Source organism: Marmota marmota, unplaced genomic scaffold (assembly GCF_001458135.2).
Source record: "Marmota marmota marmota unplaced genomic scaffold, marMar, whole genome shotgun sequence".
Lineage (NCBI taxonomy): Eukaryota > Metazoa > Chordata > Mammalia > Rodentia > Sciuridae > Marmota > Marmota marmota.
The window spans coordinates 26,331,503-26,351,156 of NW_026000229.1; the positions used below are offsets into that span (position 1 = coordinate 26,331,503).

The window sequence follows — 19,654 nt, forward strand, 5'->3', positions numbered from 1 at the left end:
TTTTGTATGTTTTACTTTTAGAAATACCAATAACTACCACCTGGACACTTCAAGATAATTTTGATACGCATCAAACTGTGTCTCAAAGTATTATTGACCATTTCTCTGGGCTTGAAGATGAGGCAGGAACTGTAGTAGTCACTTCATCAGAGTACGTTCCAAGTCTTGATAAACTAATATGTGGCTGTGAAGATGGGACAATTTTCATTATACAGGCTTTGAATGCTGCCAAAGCAGGACTTCTAGAAGGGGGTTCTTTATTAAAAGGTGACTCAATTTTATTTAACCCTCTTAATTTTATTTATCTAGGTTTTACTTTCAATAAGCTATAGTAAAGAAGATTCAGAAGTCTTTTGCTGATAAATTTGTACATATTTTAATATTCAAATAAAACATACATGCAGGTTTTTTTTTAAAAAAAAACAACTCAAACAGGAAGTTTTACAGTAAGAAACAAGTTTCTCTTCTTTTACCAAAGACAATTATAAATAATAGTTTCTTTGTGCCTTTATTGAAATTTTTTATGTACCAGCATAACAGTATACATTTTTTAAATTATATTACACAAATAGAAGCTTATTGTAATACATTTTTCTAAGATATCCTTAAATAAATATGAATAAAATATTTTGGTGTTTATTCTTTATAAACTATTTATAATTATTAACAATGAATTTTAATTGAAAATTGATGTTTATGTTTTCTAGTCTTTAGCTACTATGGATAATACAAAATTGATTGTTTTTGAACATATATTGGATATTTCTTCAGTATTAGTCCACAGCAGTAGAATTACTAGATCATCATTAGTTTGTATATTTAATATTTTGGAAATATACTTAAAAGTTTTTGTAAAGAAATTATATCAGTATACATGCATGTCCAGTAACAGTCTGTGAAAATGCCTTTCTCCTAAACCTTTGTCAACTTTGCTATTAGACTTTTTAATCTTTGACAATTAGGGAAAGAAAAAAACGGTATCTTTTTGTTTTAGTTTTTATTTCTTTGTTAATGAACTATATTCATTCTTATACATCTTTGTGCATTACCACAACAAATGCCTATTTAATAAATACCATTATGCAGCAAGTTGTCAGATCAGGAAAGGAAATATAGGAGGTGATTTTAGGATGTGGAGTAAAAATCATATACCATTTTATTTTATTTTTTTTTAATTTTTTTAAAGATATATATATAGAGAGAGAGAGAATTTTTTTTAATATTTATTTCTTAGTTTTCGGCAGACACAACATCTTTGTTTGTATGTGGTGCTGAGGATCGAACCCGGGCTGCATGCATGCCAGGCAAGCGCACTACCGCTTGAGCCACATCCCCAGCCCCAACCATTTTAAATTATATAAATCCTATTAGAATGTAAGGTCTTCAAGGGTAGAGACTGAAACTCAGTATGTTTTTCAACTCCTCTTACATTGCCCACTATTGTTCTCAATTTACAGTGGTTACGACTAAATGTTACTGACTTGTGATTCAGTACTTGACTGAAGTCAGTGAATAAATGGCAATGAACTGAGGAAAGGTAATATACTGGTATATAGCTAAATGGCTGCTGTTAGAAGTTAGTGAAAAATCCAACACCTTAGCATCTTTTATCTAGGCTGATTTATCCTAATGTTAAGAAAACAAACAGAAACCTACATTTGACTTTTAGCATCTGCGTTTATATATTTTTTTTTTATAATTTGCGAGGGGTATGAAATGAGGATGTGCCTGATGGACTAGAAGTAACTACAGTGAGATAATGATTCTTTGGGATTCCGCTTTAGTTTGAATACAGAGGTTATGGCTTATGGTCCTCTCCAATTTGGGGACAGTTTAGTTAATGAGGAAGGAAGAAGCTGTGTGGTTAGTCAGAAAAGAAAAGATGTGTCAATCATCTTGTGTTCCAGTACAGATATGGTTTGAAATACCCCTGAGCCTGGAAGATGCAAGGAGAGTGCTAGAAAATTATGGACATTGTCTTATTTATTTTACCCTATGGTCATTCTGAAGCAAGGATGATTATTATTCTAATCTTTCAGGTGCAGCATCTATGGGTTAGAGAAAATGCAACTTTTCCATTATGACATCTAGAAATTGATCAACTCAGAGTAAAGGCAGATTTCTTTAATAGCAAGTCTACATTCTTAAACATTATGTTTGGTTTTTGACACTTGCAATTAATTCAGTTAACCTATCTGAAACTCAGGGACTTTATCTGTAAAACAAAGAGAAAGGACTAGGTAATCTCTAACATGTTTCAAAGCAAAATGTTGTGGGAAACTTGTTTTTCTTATATATTAGACTTAATTATACTAATTTTAAAGAAAATTGGCTTATTTTATGGAGCAGAATATATGAATCACTCTTTCAGAAAAGTGTTTGCTGTAGAAGAACTGATAACTTGCTAGTATACTAAGCAATGAATAGAGTTAAACAGTCAATGTTAGTACTTCATCAAAAGCATGGTTTTGTTTCCGATAAAGCTCTTGCCTTTTGAGATGTTCTAAGTGTTGTCCACTAATTTTCTTATTCAAATGTGTGTTTATATTAAGAATTTATAAAAAGAATTCTCAGAATTATTTCCTAGATAAAAATAAAGTCTTTACTATTTGGTGTTTGATCATCTTCCAGATTCTCCCTCTCATAAAGTTCTCAAAGGCCACCACCAAAGTGTAACTTCTTTACTTTATCCACATGGTCTATCTTCGAAATTAGACCAAAGTTGGATGGTGTCTGGGGACCAAGGTTCCTGTGTGATCTTGTGGGATATCTTTACTGAAGACATTTTGCATAAGTTCTTTTTGGAAGCCGGTCCAGTAACAAGCCTTTTGATGTCACCAGAGAACTTCAGAGTAAGTTAAGATAAAAAGTATGAAATTCCTCAGGTATATCTTTTATTTCTGAGGTTTGTCTTTAATTTTTCCTTTTAATCACTTTTTTTCCTTTTCACTCTAGTAGAGCAGTCCAAGTCAGTTTCATAATTTGAGTTATATGACATTACAGAACATTTTTAAAAGCAAGAAAAATAAGGGATATCCCACAGGAGAAAAAAACGTTTTGTTCACCTATAATGTAACTGGATGATTTTCCATATTTCTTTCTAATCTTTTTATACAATTTTTATTATTATACAAATAATTTGGTTCTAAAGGAAGTGTTTAAAGTTCTGATTTTATAAAAGTGTTTAATTATTTCTAGTAAGGAAATAATTATATATTTTTATATATTTTTCTGTCTTAATTCTGAATGGAGTTATTTTTAATAATAGTAGCCAATTAATGCAAAAAACAAGTCAAACAATGTAGGGATGTATAAATTAGAACTTAACTTTTGCCTTCAACAATTTCATTTTATAATAATATTCATAGTTGCATTATTTTTATTATGTGGATTTTTATTTACTTATCTATTTATTTAATAAATATTGAGATTTAAAAAATTTATGAGCACCTATATTATGTTGGGAAAAATGAAATAGTTTTGTATGTAATTTTCTCATGTAATATCAACCTAAATTTAGCTTTCATAGAGCTAATGTCCTTGGTCAACCTAAATTCAGCTTTCATAGAGCTAATGTCTTTGTTAAAAAATGAACAACCAAGTTTTGAGTTTCACTAAAATAAAGGTACAGCATAATGCAGGGAAAGAGATTTTGTAAATTAGTTGGCTTATAAAATTATTTTTCCACAATATTATAAAAAATCAGCTACAATTAAACTTGCAGGAAGCATAATATTTTTTGTAATAAGATGTAGGAAAACAATATTTCAGCAACACAAATGATTGAATAAAGCAGTGAAACAAGGTTAAGTGTGGTTTTAAAATAATTTTCCCCATGATGATTTGGGATTCCTTGATATATCTTTTATTTCTGATGTTTCTTTATTTTTTCTTTTTATTCATTTTTTTTCCTTTTCACTCCAGTAGAGCAGTGCAAGTCAGTTTCATTCCTGATCTCTTTTTCTCTGCCTCAGTCATAGATGATTTAATTTTAAGAAACAGGATCTATTCAAACTAAGTTAAAAAAAAAAGTTGGGGGGGGCACTTTATTCAGAGAGTATAACAGCAATCTTTGAGACATCCAGGACAAAACATTATAGCAAGGGCTGGGGGGAACTTGAACTATAAATTCTGAAACCAAGTTTTCCTATGCAAAAGTATATGCTTGTACACTTGCATGCTTTCCTGTGATTGCTTCCTTCTCTTGCTTTTTTCTGTGAATTATTTTTATCTCTTAAATGCTTTTAAAACAGATTCTGATTGGCCTTGTGTGAGTCACTAGTGTATATCCACTCCTGGCCTTAAGATTTGTATTCATGTGGTGTGGTGTGGTGTGTGTATGTGTGTGTGTGTGTGTGTGTGTGTGTGTTTAAGGATCCTGAAACACCTTGGGGTGTCCATTCTAGAGGCTATGGGATGGGCAGGTTCTCCAAGAGGTATTATGGGTGGGAAGAAATGATATTTAATCCATTCAATAAGTCTAGGCTCCATATGTATAGCACCTGCCATTTTGTAATTTTTTTCCCTTTGGATTTATGTAATCTCCTTAAAAAATAATTAGGAAAGAAAATGTGTTCTCTAGTACCCCACAGAGAGGTTGATGATGGGTCCTGGGAGGTCTCAAGAGATCTCCATTGGTGCTATAAACACAACAGCTGAAATTCTGGGTAGATCAACAATACCCAGCCTGGATGGTCATTGTCCTACACTGTGGCCAAGGTAACCACATGCTGACTTTTTAAAAAGTGTCTTAAGGATTCTTGTCCTTAGGAGCCTATTTTTGGTCCTTGTGTCTTTGAAGCGGTGCATTCAGTTGGAACTATCTAATGCTTACCTCTTTTAGATTGTGTCTACACTGAGTTTCCTGTTTGGATTAGAATCTGTATAGTTCTGGGAACAGCACCAAATCACATTTTGAGGCTTTAAGTGGAAACTCTCAGCTCATGATACCCTTGGGCCTAAGCTTGTGTCTACAAATAGCTTCTTTTTGTGGCAACAAATTAGTTCTGGGGTTTATTTTATTCTGCATTATTTCCGATGTCTGTCTCACTGCCTGAATTTGCTGAGTTATGATCAAGTTCTTCATTTATCTCATAAGTAGATCTGGCCTAGAATTCTCCTTTTTACTTGCATCTCTTGACCTTCCTCATAGGTTGTTGAGTTTAAACTACACTCTGCTTTTAAAGCTCTTCCGCAGATAGCTATGTGAAGAGATGCTGTAGAATGTAGAAATGTCCTTTTGTAAATGAGGCTTTAACAAAAATGTTCTGTTAGGAGAAAATATAATCAAAAAGAAAACATTTGACTGTTTACTTACATAAGCTTGTTGTTTTTGTCACAGCTGAGGGATGATCAGATAATTTGCTGTGTGTGCAGTGACCATTCTGTGTCTCTCCTTCACCTGGAAGGGAGGAGGTGCCTCCTGCGTGCTCGGAAGCATCTTTTCCCTGTGAGGATGATAAAATGGCACCCAGTTGAGAACTTTTTAATTGTTGGATGTGCTGACGATTCTGTCTATATCTGGGAAATTGAAACAGGTAAATTGATATTTTACCCTTTCTGATTCTTTATATATTTATGATGTATAAGTGTGTGGAAAGTTCTAGAGAGGACACAGAAATGACATCACTTGCTTTAAGGTTTGGTTGGGCTGCAATTATAGCTTCAGTTGAAGACATGTGGAAAATACAACACAATGGCCTAAGTCAGATCCTGACCAGCTGATGATTAGCTGACAGGGCAGTGCACAGGAATGAGCCGGATATTTCTGGAAGCTATAAATAAAAACACAAGTTATCTACTTTAATTATTAACAAGAGAGAAATTTAGTGTCCTACTGGTCTCAAAGTATCATTAAATTCTGCCTTCTTCAGCATACTCACCATCTCAGCAACATTTTGAGCTAATTGATGATCAGTAATAATGGAATATAATTAATTATAAAACTCCAAAAAGTTGAGTCAGGGAAACTGAAAACTGAGTGGCTTACTTGAACTTTTGGTATTATACCACACAGAATGTATAGTTTGAACTTTAAATGTTTTTTTTTTTAAAGTTTTACTACATAACTGAAGATTGAGAATAATGTATTTCAGAAAATGCTGGAACGTATCAAATTAGGTGATGTAATTAATGAATGTGAGTCAGGAGAGTTCACTTGAGAGTACATTTCACTGAAACTATTGCATGATTTTTATTGATTAATCAGTGGTGGTTTTATGTTGGGTGTTATTAACAGACTGGGTAGTTTATAATATTATAGTTTAGAGCCATACTTCACCCAAGTAATTGCTGTTTTCTTTACCTTTGACTGTTGTGTGTTAATGTTGGTGACTAATGTACTCATGTTTTGAGGGTGTGGCATAAACCTTACATTTGTATCTTGTTACATGTCTTTGAAAGCTACCATGCTCATTTGCTCATATGAGTTAGAGTCTCATAGCTAGAGGTATCAGTCACCATTTTATTGATGAGGAATTGTCAATATGTAATGTAAATGTGCAAGGTTGCACAGCTAATAAGTCGTGAGTCAGTTTGAGGGCTCTGGTGGTTCTTTGTATAATATGCCAATAATTAGGAGAGTTTCAGAATTCTTAGTTAATAGGTCCATCTGAGTGGCAGGTGAGTGTAATGGATAAAATAGGCTCTGGAGCCAAGGTTTGCCTCCAGGACCTGTCAATGAAGAACTCTGCAACCTTGAACCAATTCCTTGGCTTCTCTGCATGACAATTTCTTCATCTGTGGAATGGGAGTAATAGCACTGCTGTCTTGCCAGGATTAAATGAGCTAGTACCTACAACACTTGTACACAGTACCTGTAGGTGATATGCGCTTAGTCATATTTACTACTGTTATCTCAGAGTGCAACAAAATCTTGACCTCTGCTTGTGAAATCCAAGCCTGTAAAACACATTACTTATAATTTGTACAATTGTGTTCGTGATTGTGAACACTTGCTGACTGAACAGAATTTGTAATAGATAATAGAATCCAGCAGGAATAAAGAAATATCTTGTTGCTTACAAGTGTTCATGGTCCCATTGCCTCATCAAGATACCTTTGTGCTATGCAACTTTTTGTATATGTTAATTTTGATGAAGTGGGAAGTAGAGTACTCTTGAGGTTAGGCTTATTTCCATTTTGTATTTAATTTTATTATTTCTTTTTATATCCTCAGAATAATCATGTGTAGTTGAACAATTGAACAATAAAGAATCATAAAGAAAAATACATAATTCTGTTCCACCATCTAAACCCAAGTGCTATTATTTTGATCTACATTGTCAGACATCTTTCCATGCCAATAAATAGATATCCATGTTTTATTTCAGCCATAGTCCTGGCAGGAAACTGAATTCAACTCAGGTGGGTCAAATGAAGAGACTGTAACAAAGGAATATTTATAGGTATGTGCAGGGATGAGGGAACAGACCAGGAACAGATGGTATTGTTCCCCCCACCCAGACACTGGCAGCATCAGGAAGCTCTTAACACTTGTAGGGCTGAAGCCTCAATAATGGAAAAGCATTAAAACCTAGTGAGAGCTGAAGCTCAGGGGGTTTGCTCATACCTGAAGTCATGCCAGGGAGGCAGCTATAGCCAGATCCTCAGGACTGAAACAGAGAATTGTAGGAAATTCTCTTCTTTCTCCTGCAGTCCCCTTCATTAGTTTAATCTTTCTGGATGTCAGAGGTGAAAGGTATCCAGTTCTAGATATCATATTAGCTTCACCGTGGACAGAGCAGGACATAGAAGGGTAGGTGTACCAAATGTACAGAGACTGGAATAGTGGCTGTAATGGACACATCTGAGTTCAATCCCAGGTACCAAAAAAATAATTAATTACTTCAGGAATCTCCTATAGCTGGCTATTTATATTGTTTCCTATTAAAGTTTTTGTTTTAGTTTGCCATATCAAATAATATGTACTGTTAATCACCAAATTAACCTAGAGGATATTTGATCCAAATGAGGCTGTTTATTTATCTCATGCTACTACACTGGTAGTTTTTTAACAACCTCAACTCAGCCTAAGATAGAACTTAGGATTGCTCAGAACTATATCAGTGTCTTCACATTTGTCCTGTGTCCTTCACTTTTTCAAAGGATTGTCCCATTGACCGACCATCCCATGTGAGTCCCACAACAACCTGTGTAGGTGGCTGATGGCTCAGTTTTCCACCTCATAAGCATTCCTTTTGAATAAGTTTTGTTTTGTTTTTTAAGTCTTGTGTCTGGTATTGGCTTTGTTGTTGGTTGCCTTTAATCTCTATCTCAATTTTTCCTAAAATTTAATGAACTACTTTTTTTCCCCAAGCTGACTTTATCTAGCTAAGGTGGCTCCATCATGTTTCCTGTACTTGATCTTTATTTTATCCTTTTCCTGTAAAAGAGAAAAAAAAAACTCTTGGATGAGGAATCTTTTCTATTTATATTTTCATAAAGTTAAAAGAGAAAATATCAGCTAAGACCAAAACAGGCTTGGAGAGCCTGATTGGAAGGTGCCTATTCACACAAATGAATGAATAATGACTGAGTGAACTAACCTAAATGTTCTTGGGTCTCAAATGAGTTCAACTTCACATTGACCAATTGTGGTAGTTTTTAGGTCATGGTTGCTCAACCATAAGCAGATTTTAGCTTTCTTCTCCAAGTCTCCTATGGGGTTTCTGGAGCTCACAGGTAGTGAACGTCTGTGTATTTTCTATTTCAGTCAGTTTTCCTGAGCCTTTGCCTTTTAGCTTTTCTCATAGCTATCCTCTCTGTAGGGTTTGAACTTAGTTCCTTTTGTGAACAAACCTATTTTTTGTTCCATTTCTCCAGCACTCTGCCTCTTCTAAATACATAAAGGTAAAATAAATTGACATATAGCTATCTCCTCAGATCTTTCAGCACTAGAACAAATCTAGAACTCATAGAGAAAAAACAGAAGGTATCAGTGAGATAAGAGATTTGGGGAAAAGGGCCTAGACAGAAGGCAATGGAAGAAGATTGAAACCAAAGGTTAATTTTCATTTGTGCCTAAAGTCTGTTTTGTTGGAAGTTTAGGGAGTGTGTGGTATGCATGGTCAGGACTTATGCCATCCCCTCAGGTGTGGATGGTAGCAGGTGAGGCCTCTTCAGTTTTTCACAATTACTTTTTAACAGCCTGTTCTCATTTCATTCAAAAATCTTGGTGGAAAAATGCACCAAGATTCTATTCTAGAGTGAAACAATCCCAGGCATATTTTTCTTGAAGTGGTAAAAGGTCTTTCTTTCTGTGACAGGTGGTATGGTCAAATGCATGGCAGGGCAAAGTTTGGGTGACAGGTGGGCATGCTTATCCCATGGAAGAGGCAAACAGCTGAAATAAGGAAGTATCTGTGTAACATTGAGAACCCTCATCCTGGCTAAAGATGCAGTGCTGCCAGGCTCGGAGTGAAGAGAGCATCCCATTTTGCTTATTGATTTCCTGGATATCCTGCAATGTTTAGGGCTGATTAGGAAAGAGAGAAATTGGAGATGTCATTTTGATTAATATTTGAGCTCCCACAGTGTGTTCGGCACTGATGACTATGGGCAGCTTTTTGCCCTCAGTGCTGTGACACAATGGGGACAATGTAATACTGATTTTTTTTCACCCTAAAATACACACCAGAAGTAGTTTTGGGCTCTGATCTAATTATTCTTTGAAGAATTAAATTCAAAATATTCTGAGGACTTTAATGTTCAAAATAAGAGATTGACATATCAGGAAACATGTATAACGAATTTCTTGTGTGTTAACCATATAATTAGTATCATCAAATGTCTTCTTTCTGTTAAGCACGCATTCTGTGTTGTGAAATATTCCATGTGGGTATTTAGTGGAAAAATGAAACCTTGTTTGTTTGAAAATTTTTTTTTTAAAATGTGTTGATATGATGGTTCAGAAAAGTATTTTCTGTATAAGGCTGGATAGTAAGAATTTTCAGCTTTGTGGGCCATATGATATCTGTTGCAACTATTGAACTTTGCTCTGTATTTCTAAAGAAGCCACATCATACACAAAGGAACAGGCAAAGCTGCATTCCAATAAAACTTTATTCATAAAAATTGGCAGCCAGTAGTCAAGGTTTATAGACTTCTGAGAATGATGGTTGTTTCCATAACAGCTCATGCACGATTCACTGTACCTCATTGGCTCCATGTAGTAGACAGGACAGTAGGGTTATACAAGTGAGGAAATGGAGCAGAGGTTTTATGAGTCTGAAGGTCCTTGGGCTAGGTGTTGGTTCTTGCCCCAGGACAGATGTCTCCTCCTTCCACTCTGGTGTGTTCTCCACTGCATCTCATAATAGTAAAACCTCCTTCAAATGGAGGTCAACTTTTTGAGACTGTCAAGCAGGAAATTAGATAAGAAAAGCTCTGAGAAGAAAGGAAATGGCTGCCAGGAAACCTGCTGCAAGCTGTTTTGAAGAAGAGGGTTTTCAGTTATCTTTCAGAGCTTGGCTCTTAATTTACACATAGTTCTAACAGCTCTGGTCATCTGATTTCTTAGATGACAGATTAGAAACATCAAATTACATGTGAGGAAGCTGTTAGAAGCAGGCACTCTGATAGCAGAAGTGACAGCTGATGGGAATCGAGGAGAGACGAAAGCTGTGTATCACTGCTCAGGATAGACTTTTCTGAGCTGGTAGGAAGAGTCACCAGACACAAACCAAAAAAAAAAAAAAATCTGAAATTGTTTCCCCTGTTCAGAAAGCTCTATAGGGCAGCTGCTTGTCCATGTCCTATGACTCATGTTGGAGGGCTGGACTTTCTCCTTCCCAGGTACTCCTGAGCTCCAGCAGGAATACTGAAAGGTGTCACATCCATGGTGAATTCCAGACCTAAGAACATCTCAGAATCAGCTTGGTGCCCGAAGTTCAAAGAACTAAAATCTGACTAGTGAGTAGGTAGAATGCAGAGTCCATGTGAATTATTTTTATTAATTCTTTCCTTTTCCTCCTCAGGAAATGTGGGCTGTGTGATCTTGAGCAGAAATTTCTCACTCCAGCATGGCTTGAGGATCCACTCCCTAGTCCTGAGATGGCTTTTGTTAGAAAGCACACACTGGGTTTTAACAGCCACTTTTTAGGCATAACAATGGAACAAAGCCTATTCCTAGGAAATTAAGGAATAAGAAAAAAGATATGTTCAGGGTTATTTTTCCTATCTCAATTTCTTTTTCTTATTTGAATCAGAAATAGTTAGCTGAGAAATTATTCAGCCTACCATGATGCCATATAAATGAAGTGTTATAGTCTTAAAAAAATTAAGAAGGAAGAGTTTTGTCAACTAATAGTTTGTACACTGTATTTTAAAATACATATTTGGTATTTGATCTTTTATAGAGTCTACTTTAATTGCTTAAGGTGAGGGATATGTAGGACAGTTTTCCAGAAATGAAATCAAATTTTCCCCTATAGAATAGAATTGTGTGGTTGAATTCTTACTTTGCCATAATAAAATATCAAACAAGTTCACTATGTGAAGAAATCATTTTCAGTCCACAAATTTTACTTGCTCTCCTTCTTTTATAGTTATATAATGGCTAGTATTGCTATACATATAAAATAAAAATTTAAAAGTTACCCTAGTGACCAATTATACTATTCTGAGGGACAATGTTTCTTGGCTTTCTCATCAAGGTCACTAGTTTCTAGATACAGGGGCAAAGTTATGTTGTGTCAACTGCCTCGTCAGCACTAATATAAAGCCTCCATTACTTGGGTGTTAAAAGTAGGTTTGGGGTATGCAGCATCCTGCGGGTACCAGTTCTGCAGTATATCATTTTCTTAAAGCCATGTTATTTTGTTGTGGCAGATTACAGATGGAACCCTCTTGGGATGATTGTTTTTAGAAAAGAAAAATAGGATACATTAAAGTACAGGATGAGCTTTTTTCTATATCACCTTTTCCAAGCCCATTTCCTTTATTATAATAATTACTGATGTTATTACTCAACATATATTTTTAGTTTACTGCCAATTTTTGAATCTTCATTTCTTCTCATGTGACCCTGGTTATCATAGCTACACTATAATTTGCAGTTTGTGCTCATGCAGTATTGAGTGTGTGTGCACACTCATGCATGCATATATACATAGTTGCAGATATGAACTTTGAAGTTTAGCGACTAAATATTTGCACAATTGTCAACCTTTAATTTCTTATATAGAAGGTAGTGTCCAGAGGGATGATGAACATGAACACTGGGAGTCAGATTGCCCAAATTTGAATTTCGTTTTACCTTCTCTTATCTATATTACACAGTCAAGTTTTAACTCCTCAAAAAGGAGTTAAGTCTCCATAGCTGCTGGCACTGATCAAATGTTAACTATCATTTATTGTAAATCCTTCATAAATTGTCATCCCACCTTGTGCTTACGGTTTCTTTATCCCTGACTCCCTAACTCTCTAGTTCTACTTGAGCTCAGTGGTTATTTCTTATTCTGATGAAGTGTCTACCACCATGAAGGGCACTGCAGTGATCATATGGGACATTCTTTGTTAAAGAACTTTCATTATCTCAGGGAGTGTTTGTACTTTTGAAGCAGTTTGCAAAGTAGTATATAAGTGGAGTGTGCTGAAGTGCCCAAACACACTGACAGGAATCACTGTGGAGAAAATTTTTATTACTTTTATTCTTATTAGCATAGCAAAGTGCACTCTGACTCTCATATTTACAATTTGGAGGTTACTATCTGTCCTCTCTAGACTAAAGCATTAAGAAGACAAGAATTTTACCTATCTTGGTCATTACTCTATTCCCAGAAACTAATGTTGCACCTAACGTACAGGAAGATCTCAACAAATATTTGTTAAATTCAATGAAAAATGAAAAAAGAAAAGTATTTAGCTCATGAAGACAAATAATGCCACATGACTCATTATTTATTTATAGTGTTTCAAACTAATGTTATTGCCTAATATTTAAGGATTAAATTAAAAGATTCTGCCACTATTTGTACACTCAGACAAGTCAATAACTTGATCAAAACCTTAATTTTTTTTGTGGTAATGATGATGATAACACTCAATGTTTGCAGCAGAATATATACATTTACGCATACACATACGTACATATACACACATACATATATCACATGCTTATTATAATGGTAACTAGTGCAATGAAAAAATAATAAATTGAAATTCATAAAATTAAAACTTTTGTGCATCACAGGGCATTACCAAGACTGTGAAGAGATATGGGAAAACAACATTTTCAAATCACACATCTGTTTAATATCTAGAATATATAAAGAACTCTCATAGAACAACAAAAAGACAAACCCCCAAAATTTGAGAAGGACAGAGGACTTGAGTAGATATTTCTCCAAAGAAAACACGCAAATAGACAACAAGCATAGGAAAAATTTATTATAATCACTAGCCTTCAGGGAATTTCAAATCAAAATCACAGTGAGCTACTAATTCACATTAACTAGGATGGTTAGAATCAAAACAGTGGAAAATAATAAGAGTTGGCAAGGAGGTAGAAAATATGAACACTGGTACATTGCTGGTGGGAATATAAAATGGTGCCACTGAAGGTAACAGTTTGGCATTTCCTCAGAGTTAAACATAGGGTGACCATATTGACCCAGCAATTCCACCAACAGAAATGAAAGCATATTCCCACACAGAAATTGAACATTTCTTATTACACTGTTCATAATGGCCAAAATATATAAACTATATAATTGTACATTGATGGGAAAATAGATAAACAAATTTTGGTATATATGTACAATGAAATATTATTCTGCCCCTTAAAGGAATGAAGTTGTGATACAAGGAATAACTTGGATGGATCTTGAAAACATTATGCTAAGTGAAAGAAGTTAGATGTACACACATACAAATCGCCTTTTGTATGATTCTTTTTATATGAAGTATCTAGAATGGTGAAATAGCACAAAGACAACAGATTGGTGGTTTCAGGAGATGGGGGAGGAGTGAACATGGAGTGATTATTTAATGAGTACAGGATATTCTTATGAGGTGATACAAAGTATTGGAGCTAGAGAGAGGTGGGGACTGCACAACACTGTGGGTGTACTAAATGCCACTGGATTGTATAATAAATGTACATTATGTCAATTTCATCCAAAATTTAAAAAACACAGAGATTCATAAAGTATAAAAACATTGCTAAAAAGTGATAGAATTTAAGCATTTGTAGAAAATAATTACTAAATTTGGCATATTATACTTTTAAATTTTTTCTTTTACATATTAACATGTGCAGAATTATGTGTATTCTTATTTTTATGTTGTGATTTTATATTTTGATGATTGCATTTCAATATAATCAATATCCTTTATAAGCTTACATATTTTATTGACATTTTTGCAAAAAAAAAAAAGAAGGCTTCATTGTCTTCCCTAGACAAATGAAGAGGTTTGTTACCTTAAAAAGGTTAAGAGCTCCTATTAGTCTTTAAGATTTTCAAAGCAGGATGCATCAGAATTACTCAATGATAGCACTACAGTTGGAGAGTATGAGTCAATATCTGCTTTTTCACTTGCAGACTGTTTCCATTTGCTTTACATATCCTTTATTAAAACACCAAAACAAAAATACAATAATAATAGTTTGACCTCATTTTCAATGAAATTAAAACAAAAAATACTATAGCACTGAATAGAGGTATTTATCTCATCAGATATATTTTTTTACTTCCATATAAATCCTTGATGGACATTTTTACATGCATATGTGCACAAACAATGTGAGCACATACATATTCACCCCATACCATTATCACAGTAGTTATCTGTTAATTCTATCAGGTGAACATGGACTTTGATGAAATTTTATAAACATTCATTTGATCTTATAATTTTACAAACACTTGCTCTTTTCATAAGGAGGATATTTTAAGGATGGAGTGATAAACTGATCTGAATAGGGTAGTCTGCTGTGTTCTTACAATTTTCTTCCCTCAAATTCAGACCTGTGCCTCTATTAATGTTTATTAGTTAGAAATATTTGAAGAACTGCCTACATAATGTTACAAGCATAATATTACTTTATGTGAACAGGATTCTCTATTGCTTTTAGATACCTGCAACTTACTTTTAAGGAAGTAACCTACATTATAACCAGGTTTGGTGGTGCATGTCTGTAATCCTCCTGAGACAGGAGAATCACAAGTTTGAGGCCAGCCTCAGAACTTAGTGAGTCCTTGTCTCAAAATAAAAAATAAAAAAGAGCAGGGGCATAGCTTAGTGGTGGAGTACCCTTGGGTTCAATCTCCAGTACTACAAAATTGTGTGTGTGTGTGTGTGTCTCCTATGATAGATGATTACATTTTCTAGTAAAACACACATAGGTGAATTGTGTGTATCATTTTACTTGAGATATTACTCAATTCCATCCTTTTTTGTTCTGGCATCTTAATATACATTAGGCATATTATTGTGGTATTTGCAGGATGTCTTTAGAACATTTGTAGGCTCAGATACAAACATGAGAATAATACAATGTCACACTAATGATAAAAATAAATACTGTCTGCTTTTAAGATTACTTTTACCAATTAAATTGCACCTTTTGTTCCCTTTATTGTTTCCTTTGGCAGTTGACATCTTCCTGGACTTTCCTTTTCTAACAAAAGTACTGGCTGTAGTCATTTTTAGCAATTCCTGTGGACTGATCACACTTTTGGATCAGTGTTAGCTAAGTGTGTTGCCATATATTTGCATTTAGTATTTATGGGGGCTTATTCTACAGCATTCAAGAGGAACACTTCAGGACGGCCACACTGTGACTTCTCCTTTGCCAGGCCCCTTCTGCAGGCAGTTTACATAGACACTTGGAACGTTAGTGGGTTTCACAGCTGCAGCGTTTAGTGGAAATAAACCCAAAGGAGCCATCTGCCCTCCCCACGCTGCCTCCTTTCAATTCCCTAGCAACTTCCCAGTAGCCAGCTGCCACAGAAACGAATGGAAAAGCAAGACTCAGTGGACTGTAATGATTGTTATTCTCGGGGAAAGTAGGTTCTCTGATTTGGCTGAGAGATAAAGGATATTGGATGCACTTGGTTCATCTGAGTGTATCAATAATATCCAACTTCTACCATTAACTAACTTGTTAGGATTTGATGAGGGAAGTATTTTGTTTCTAGGGATGAACCAGGTAAAAACCAAGCCAGAGTTCAAGTTCTTGCTTGAGAATGGTGAGCAGAAAATTGGACTCTGGGAATGTTGTCAGAGTTTATCTTGTGTGCTACAAATAATGTTGCTTATTAATCTCAGCATTGTCAATAAATCCTAGGCATAGATTGGCCTGCCCCTTTCTTTAGTTTTTTCACATTTCCATGAACCAGATACTTTCCACTGAAGCCCATATTCTGATAAGACATGGGACCTGCTTCTGTCATTGGAAAGCACCGAAGTAGCAAAAACTCCTCTAATGGACACAAGATGCCCTCTTACAGTTTGCCGTTTGAGCAGAAAGTACATTGTTTTTGAAAATTAAGTACATGTATTGTACTTTATGGGGATAGTTCAAAATTGATGATATTTGTGAGTTGAGATTCTAAGAAGAGATTTGTCATACAGAGACTTATTCAATTTAACCCATACTTTACACTGCAGATTAACTTTCCTTTTTTTTTGGTTACAACATTTTTCTTACTTCCATAAGCATCAGCTCTTTGCTTGAAAAATTACATTACATTGCTACATATTCCTCATTGTATGTCTCTTTTTCTAAAAAGTTCTTATTTCTATATCTTACAACCACTATAGTTTCCCCAAGATTGGTCTGTTATTAAAGTTAACAGTCATCAATGATTTTGTAAAGGAAGTTTAGCTTCCTTTAAGCACTGGATTTAAAGAATATTTGGCATGTTATAATTGTAGATAAAAATCCCAGTCAGACATTCTGGGGGTTGTAATCATATAACAAAGCATGACTGTATAAACATAAGGAGAATGTAAAGGTATGATCTAATGCCCTGTGTTATAGAAAACAGAGTGTTGCACTAACTCATAGAATCTCTCTCTGTTTACCTCTGGTCTCCTAGCTAACAATTGTTTGGAATCCACATCTATATTCTTAATGTCACAGCCTAAAAGTCTAAAAATCTTTGAAAATTAAAGTTTTTATTAGTTTATGGTAAAGCAACAAAATCAAACCTTAGCTCACATGAGGTTATTTATTCCACTAAGTCGTCTTTGTCATCTTTCTTTCTCGTTCTCCTCTTTCTCCTTCTCTTCCTCCAGCTGCTCTCTGCAGATACATACTTTTGGTTGTGTCTGTTCTCCTAGACTCTACTGTAAGCATAAGTGTTATACAGTATGTATATATGGATTATTTTATCTCTCCAAAATATGAAAAATCCTAAATTCCAAAGCCTGCTGATCCCACATGTTTTGGACAAGGGATTATGAGCTACTCTTACTTTTCTGTGTCATTCTACTTAAAAGTGATTGATAGTTTTCTTCAAAATCTCAGCTGTACTCTGTCTTTGTTTTCTTACCTTCCCATTCATTTAATGCAATTTGATCTGGCTTCTGCCTACACCATTCCAATAGAACTGATCTTCCTGAGGTTTCCTCATTGCCAAGTTCAGTTGTCATTCTCTGGATCATGGGTGAGTGACTTGTCTGAAATCACTTTGTCATCAGTGTCCTTCTTTTCTGTGACACTGACTTCTCCTGATGGTCAGTGGCCCCTCTTTTTCGATTGTCCTACTTCTGCATACTCTCTCATTATTTCCTGGGTTTATTGTCAGTGTGTTTCTCTTTTTCTCTGTATTTTCTTTGGACTATCGTATCAACACAGATGCTTTTTAAAATGATTGTAGTAAAATTTAAGAAACAGTGTGTTTGAAGTATAAACAAAAGTGTAGAATTTTTACAAAGTATAGAATTTACCATTTTGAAGTAAATATTTCAGTGGCATTCAGTTCATTCACATTACTGTTCTATTCTCACCACCATTCATTCCTAGAATTTTTTCATCTTTTCAAAATGAGATTCTGTACCCATGAGACTGTTCACTCTTTATTTCTCCCAACCTTTAACATTGCTATTCTGCATTCATTTTCTATTAATTTGGTATTCTAGGCACCTCATATAAGAGGAATCATACAGTATTTTATTAATTTGACTATTCTAGGCATCTCATATAAGAGGAATCATACAGTATGGCTTATTTCACTTACCATAATGTATTCAAGATTTATCTATATTGTAGCATGTGTCAGAATTTTCTTACTCTCTTAAGGCTGAATAATACTCCATTTTAGGTATATACCACATTTTGTTTATTCATTTATCTTTTGATGGATGCTTGGATTGGTTCCACCTTTTCTCTACTATGGATATTGCTGCTATGAACATGAGTGTAAAAATATCTACTTGTATCCCTGCTTTTAATTATTTTGAGTATACACCCAGAAGGTCACTATGAGTCCTTTTGACTACCATCTATTCATCCTAAGAGATGTAGTGTGGCATATTGTAGCATAGAATGAGCAGTCACCCATACTTGGATTTTTACCAGAGCAGGGGCCTCATTAGGGAGAAATTGTTCTCTAAGGCAAAATTAGTTAGGACAGTGATTGTTGCAAGAAATCTTATGTATGTTCTGTAAAACCCATTCCATGGTTTTGGGTATATACAACTACATACAAATTGCCAACAGGTGGTGGCAGCAGAAATCATAAACTACAGAAACAGAGATGGCGGTGAGAAGGGATAGGGTAGAATACTCTGGACAAATAACAATAAAAATGAAATGATTTTTTAGAATTAAGAGTTCACTAAAGAGCCTAGCTTTATATAGAATTCTACAGTTATTTCATGAAATTCCGAGTTATTAATGAAGGACATTACTGTTTCTTTTCTCAATACTGTCAACCACATCTAGTGATGAACTTTAATCATTTGACAGGTCAAATACACACTACAATTCTTTTGTATGCTTCCAATAAAACATAGAACTATATATTTTCAAAGGTACTGAAAACAATTAAAAATAAATTGTTGTAGGGCCATCTTCATCAGCTTTTACACGAACTATTGACAAGTTTCCTAAATGATTATCTTGCCAGTCAAGTTCTTTCTTCAGCTCTCCTCCCCAGGTTGCCAACAGACATTACCTACTTTAAACCCAGGCCTGGACATGCCACTCCCCATGGGCTGTGGCAGAATTATTACTCTATGACTTGGCATCTGAACTTTCCCTGCTGTTTAAAAATCAAAATACCTATCATTGTCACCCTCCCAGCCACAGGATATCCAAATACCCTTTCAGTTGCTCTTCTGAACCTCAGTTTCTTTGTACTTTGATGGATTGATTTAAAACTAAATAACACACAAAGTACCCAGTTAGTGGTAAATAATGGCAGTTTTAGACAATGTTGATAACTAAATAAGAGATGAATAAGGAAACATTATTTTGTCTCTTATGTATGATTTCTTAGGAAACAGAATGTTTTTTTTTAATTTTTTTATCCTTTATTCTTTTTTTTTTTTTAATTTTTATTGTGGGTTGTTCAAAACATTACAAATTTCTTGACATATCATATTCGACACTTTGATTCAAGTGGGTTATGAACTCCCACCTTCACCCCATACACAGATTGCAGAATCACATCAGTTACACATCCATTGATTTACAAATTGC

At 34.7% G+C, this 19,654-nt stretch overlaps 1 protein-coding gene across 4 annotated transcripts in view; it reads left to right on the forward strand.

Moving 5' to 3' along the window:
• LOC125613369 (WD repeat-containing protein 72) overlaps positions 1-19,654 on the forward strand; it is a 94,850-nt gene that overhangs the window by 43,264 nt on the left and 31,932 nt on the right. For 3 of the 4 annotated variants that reach the window (XM_048793535.1, XM_048793534.1, XM_048793536.1), the window contains exons 11-13: positions 22-267; positions 2,632-2,852; positions 5,342-5,537. In XM_048793535.1, coding sequence (XP_048649492.1) covers positions 22-267; positions 2,632-2,852; positions 5,342-5,537 — 663 coding nt within the window. Of the gene's footprint in view, positions 1-21; positions 268-2,631; positions 2,853-5,341; positions 5,538-10,976; positions 11,490-19,654 lie in introns of those variants that run through there. The other variant, XM_048793537.1, reaches the window with a different exon arrangement.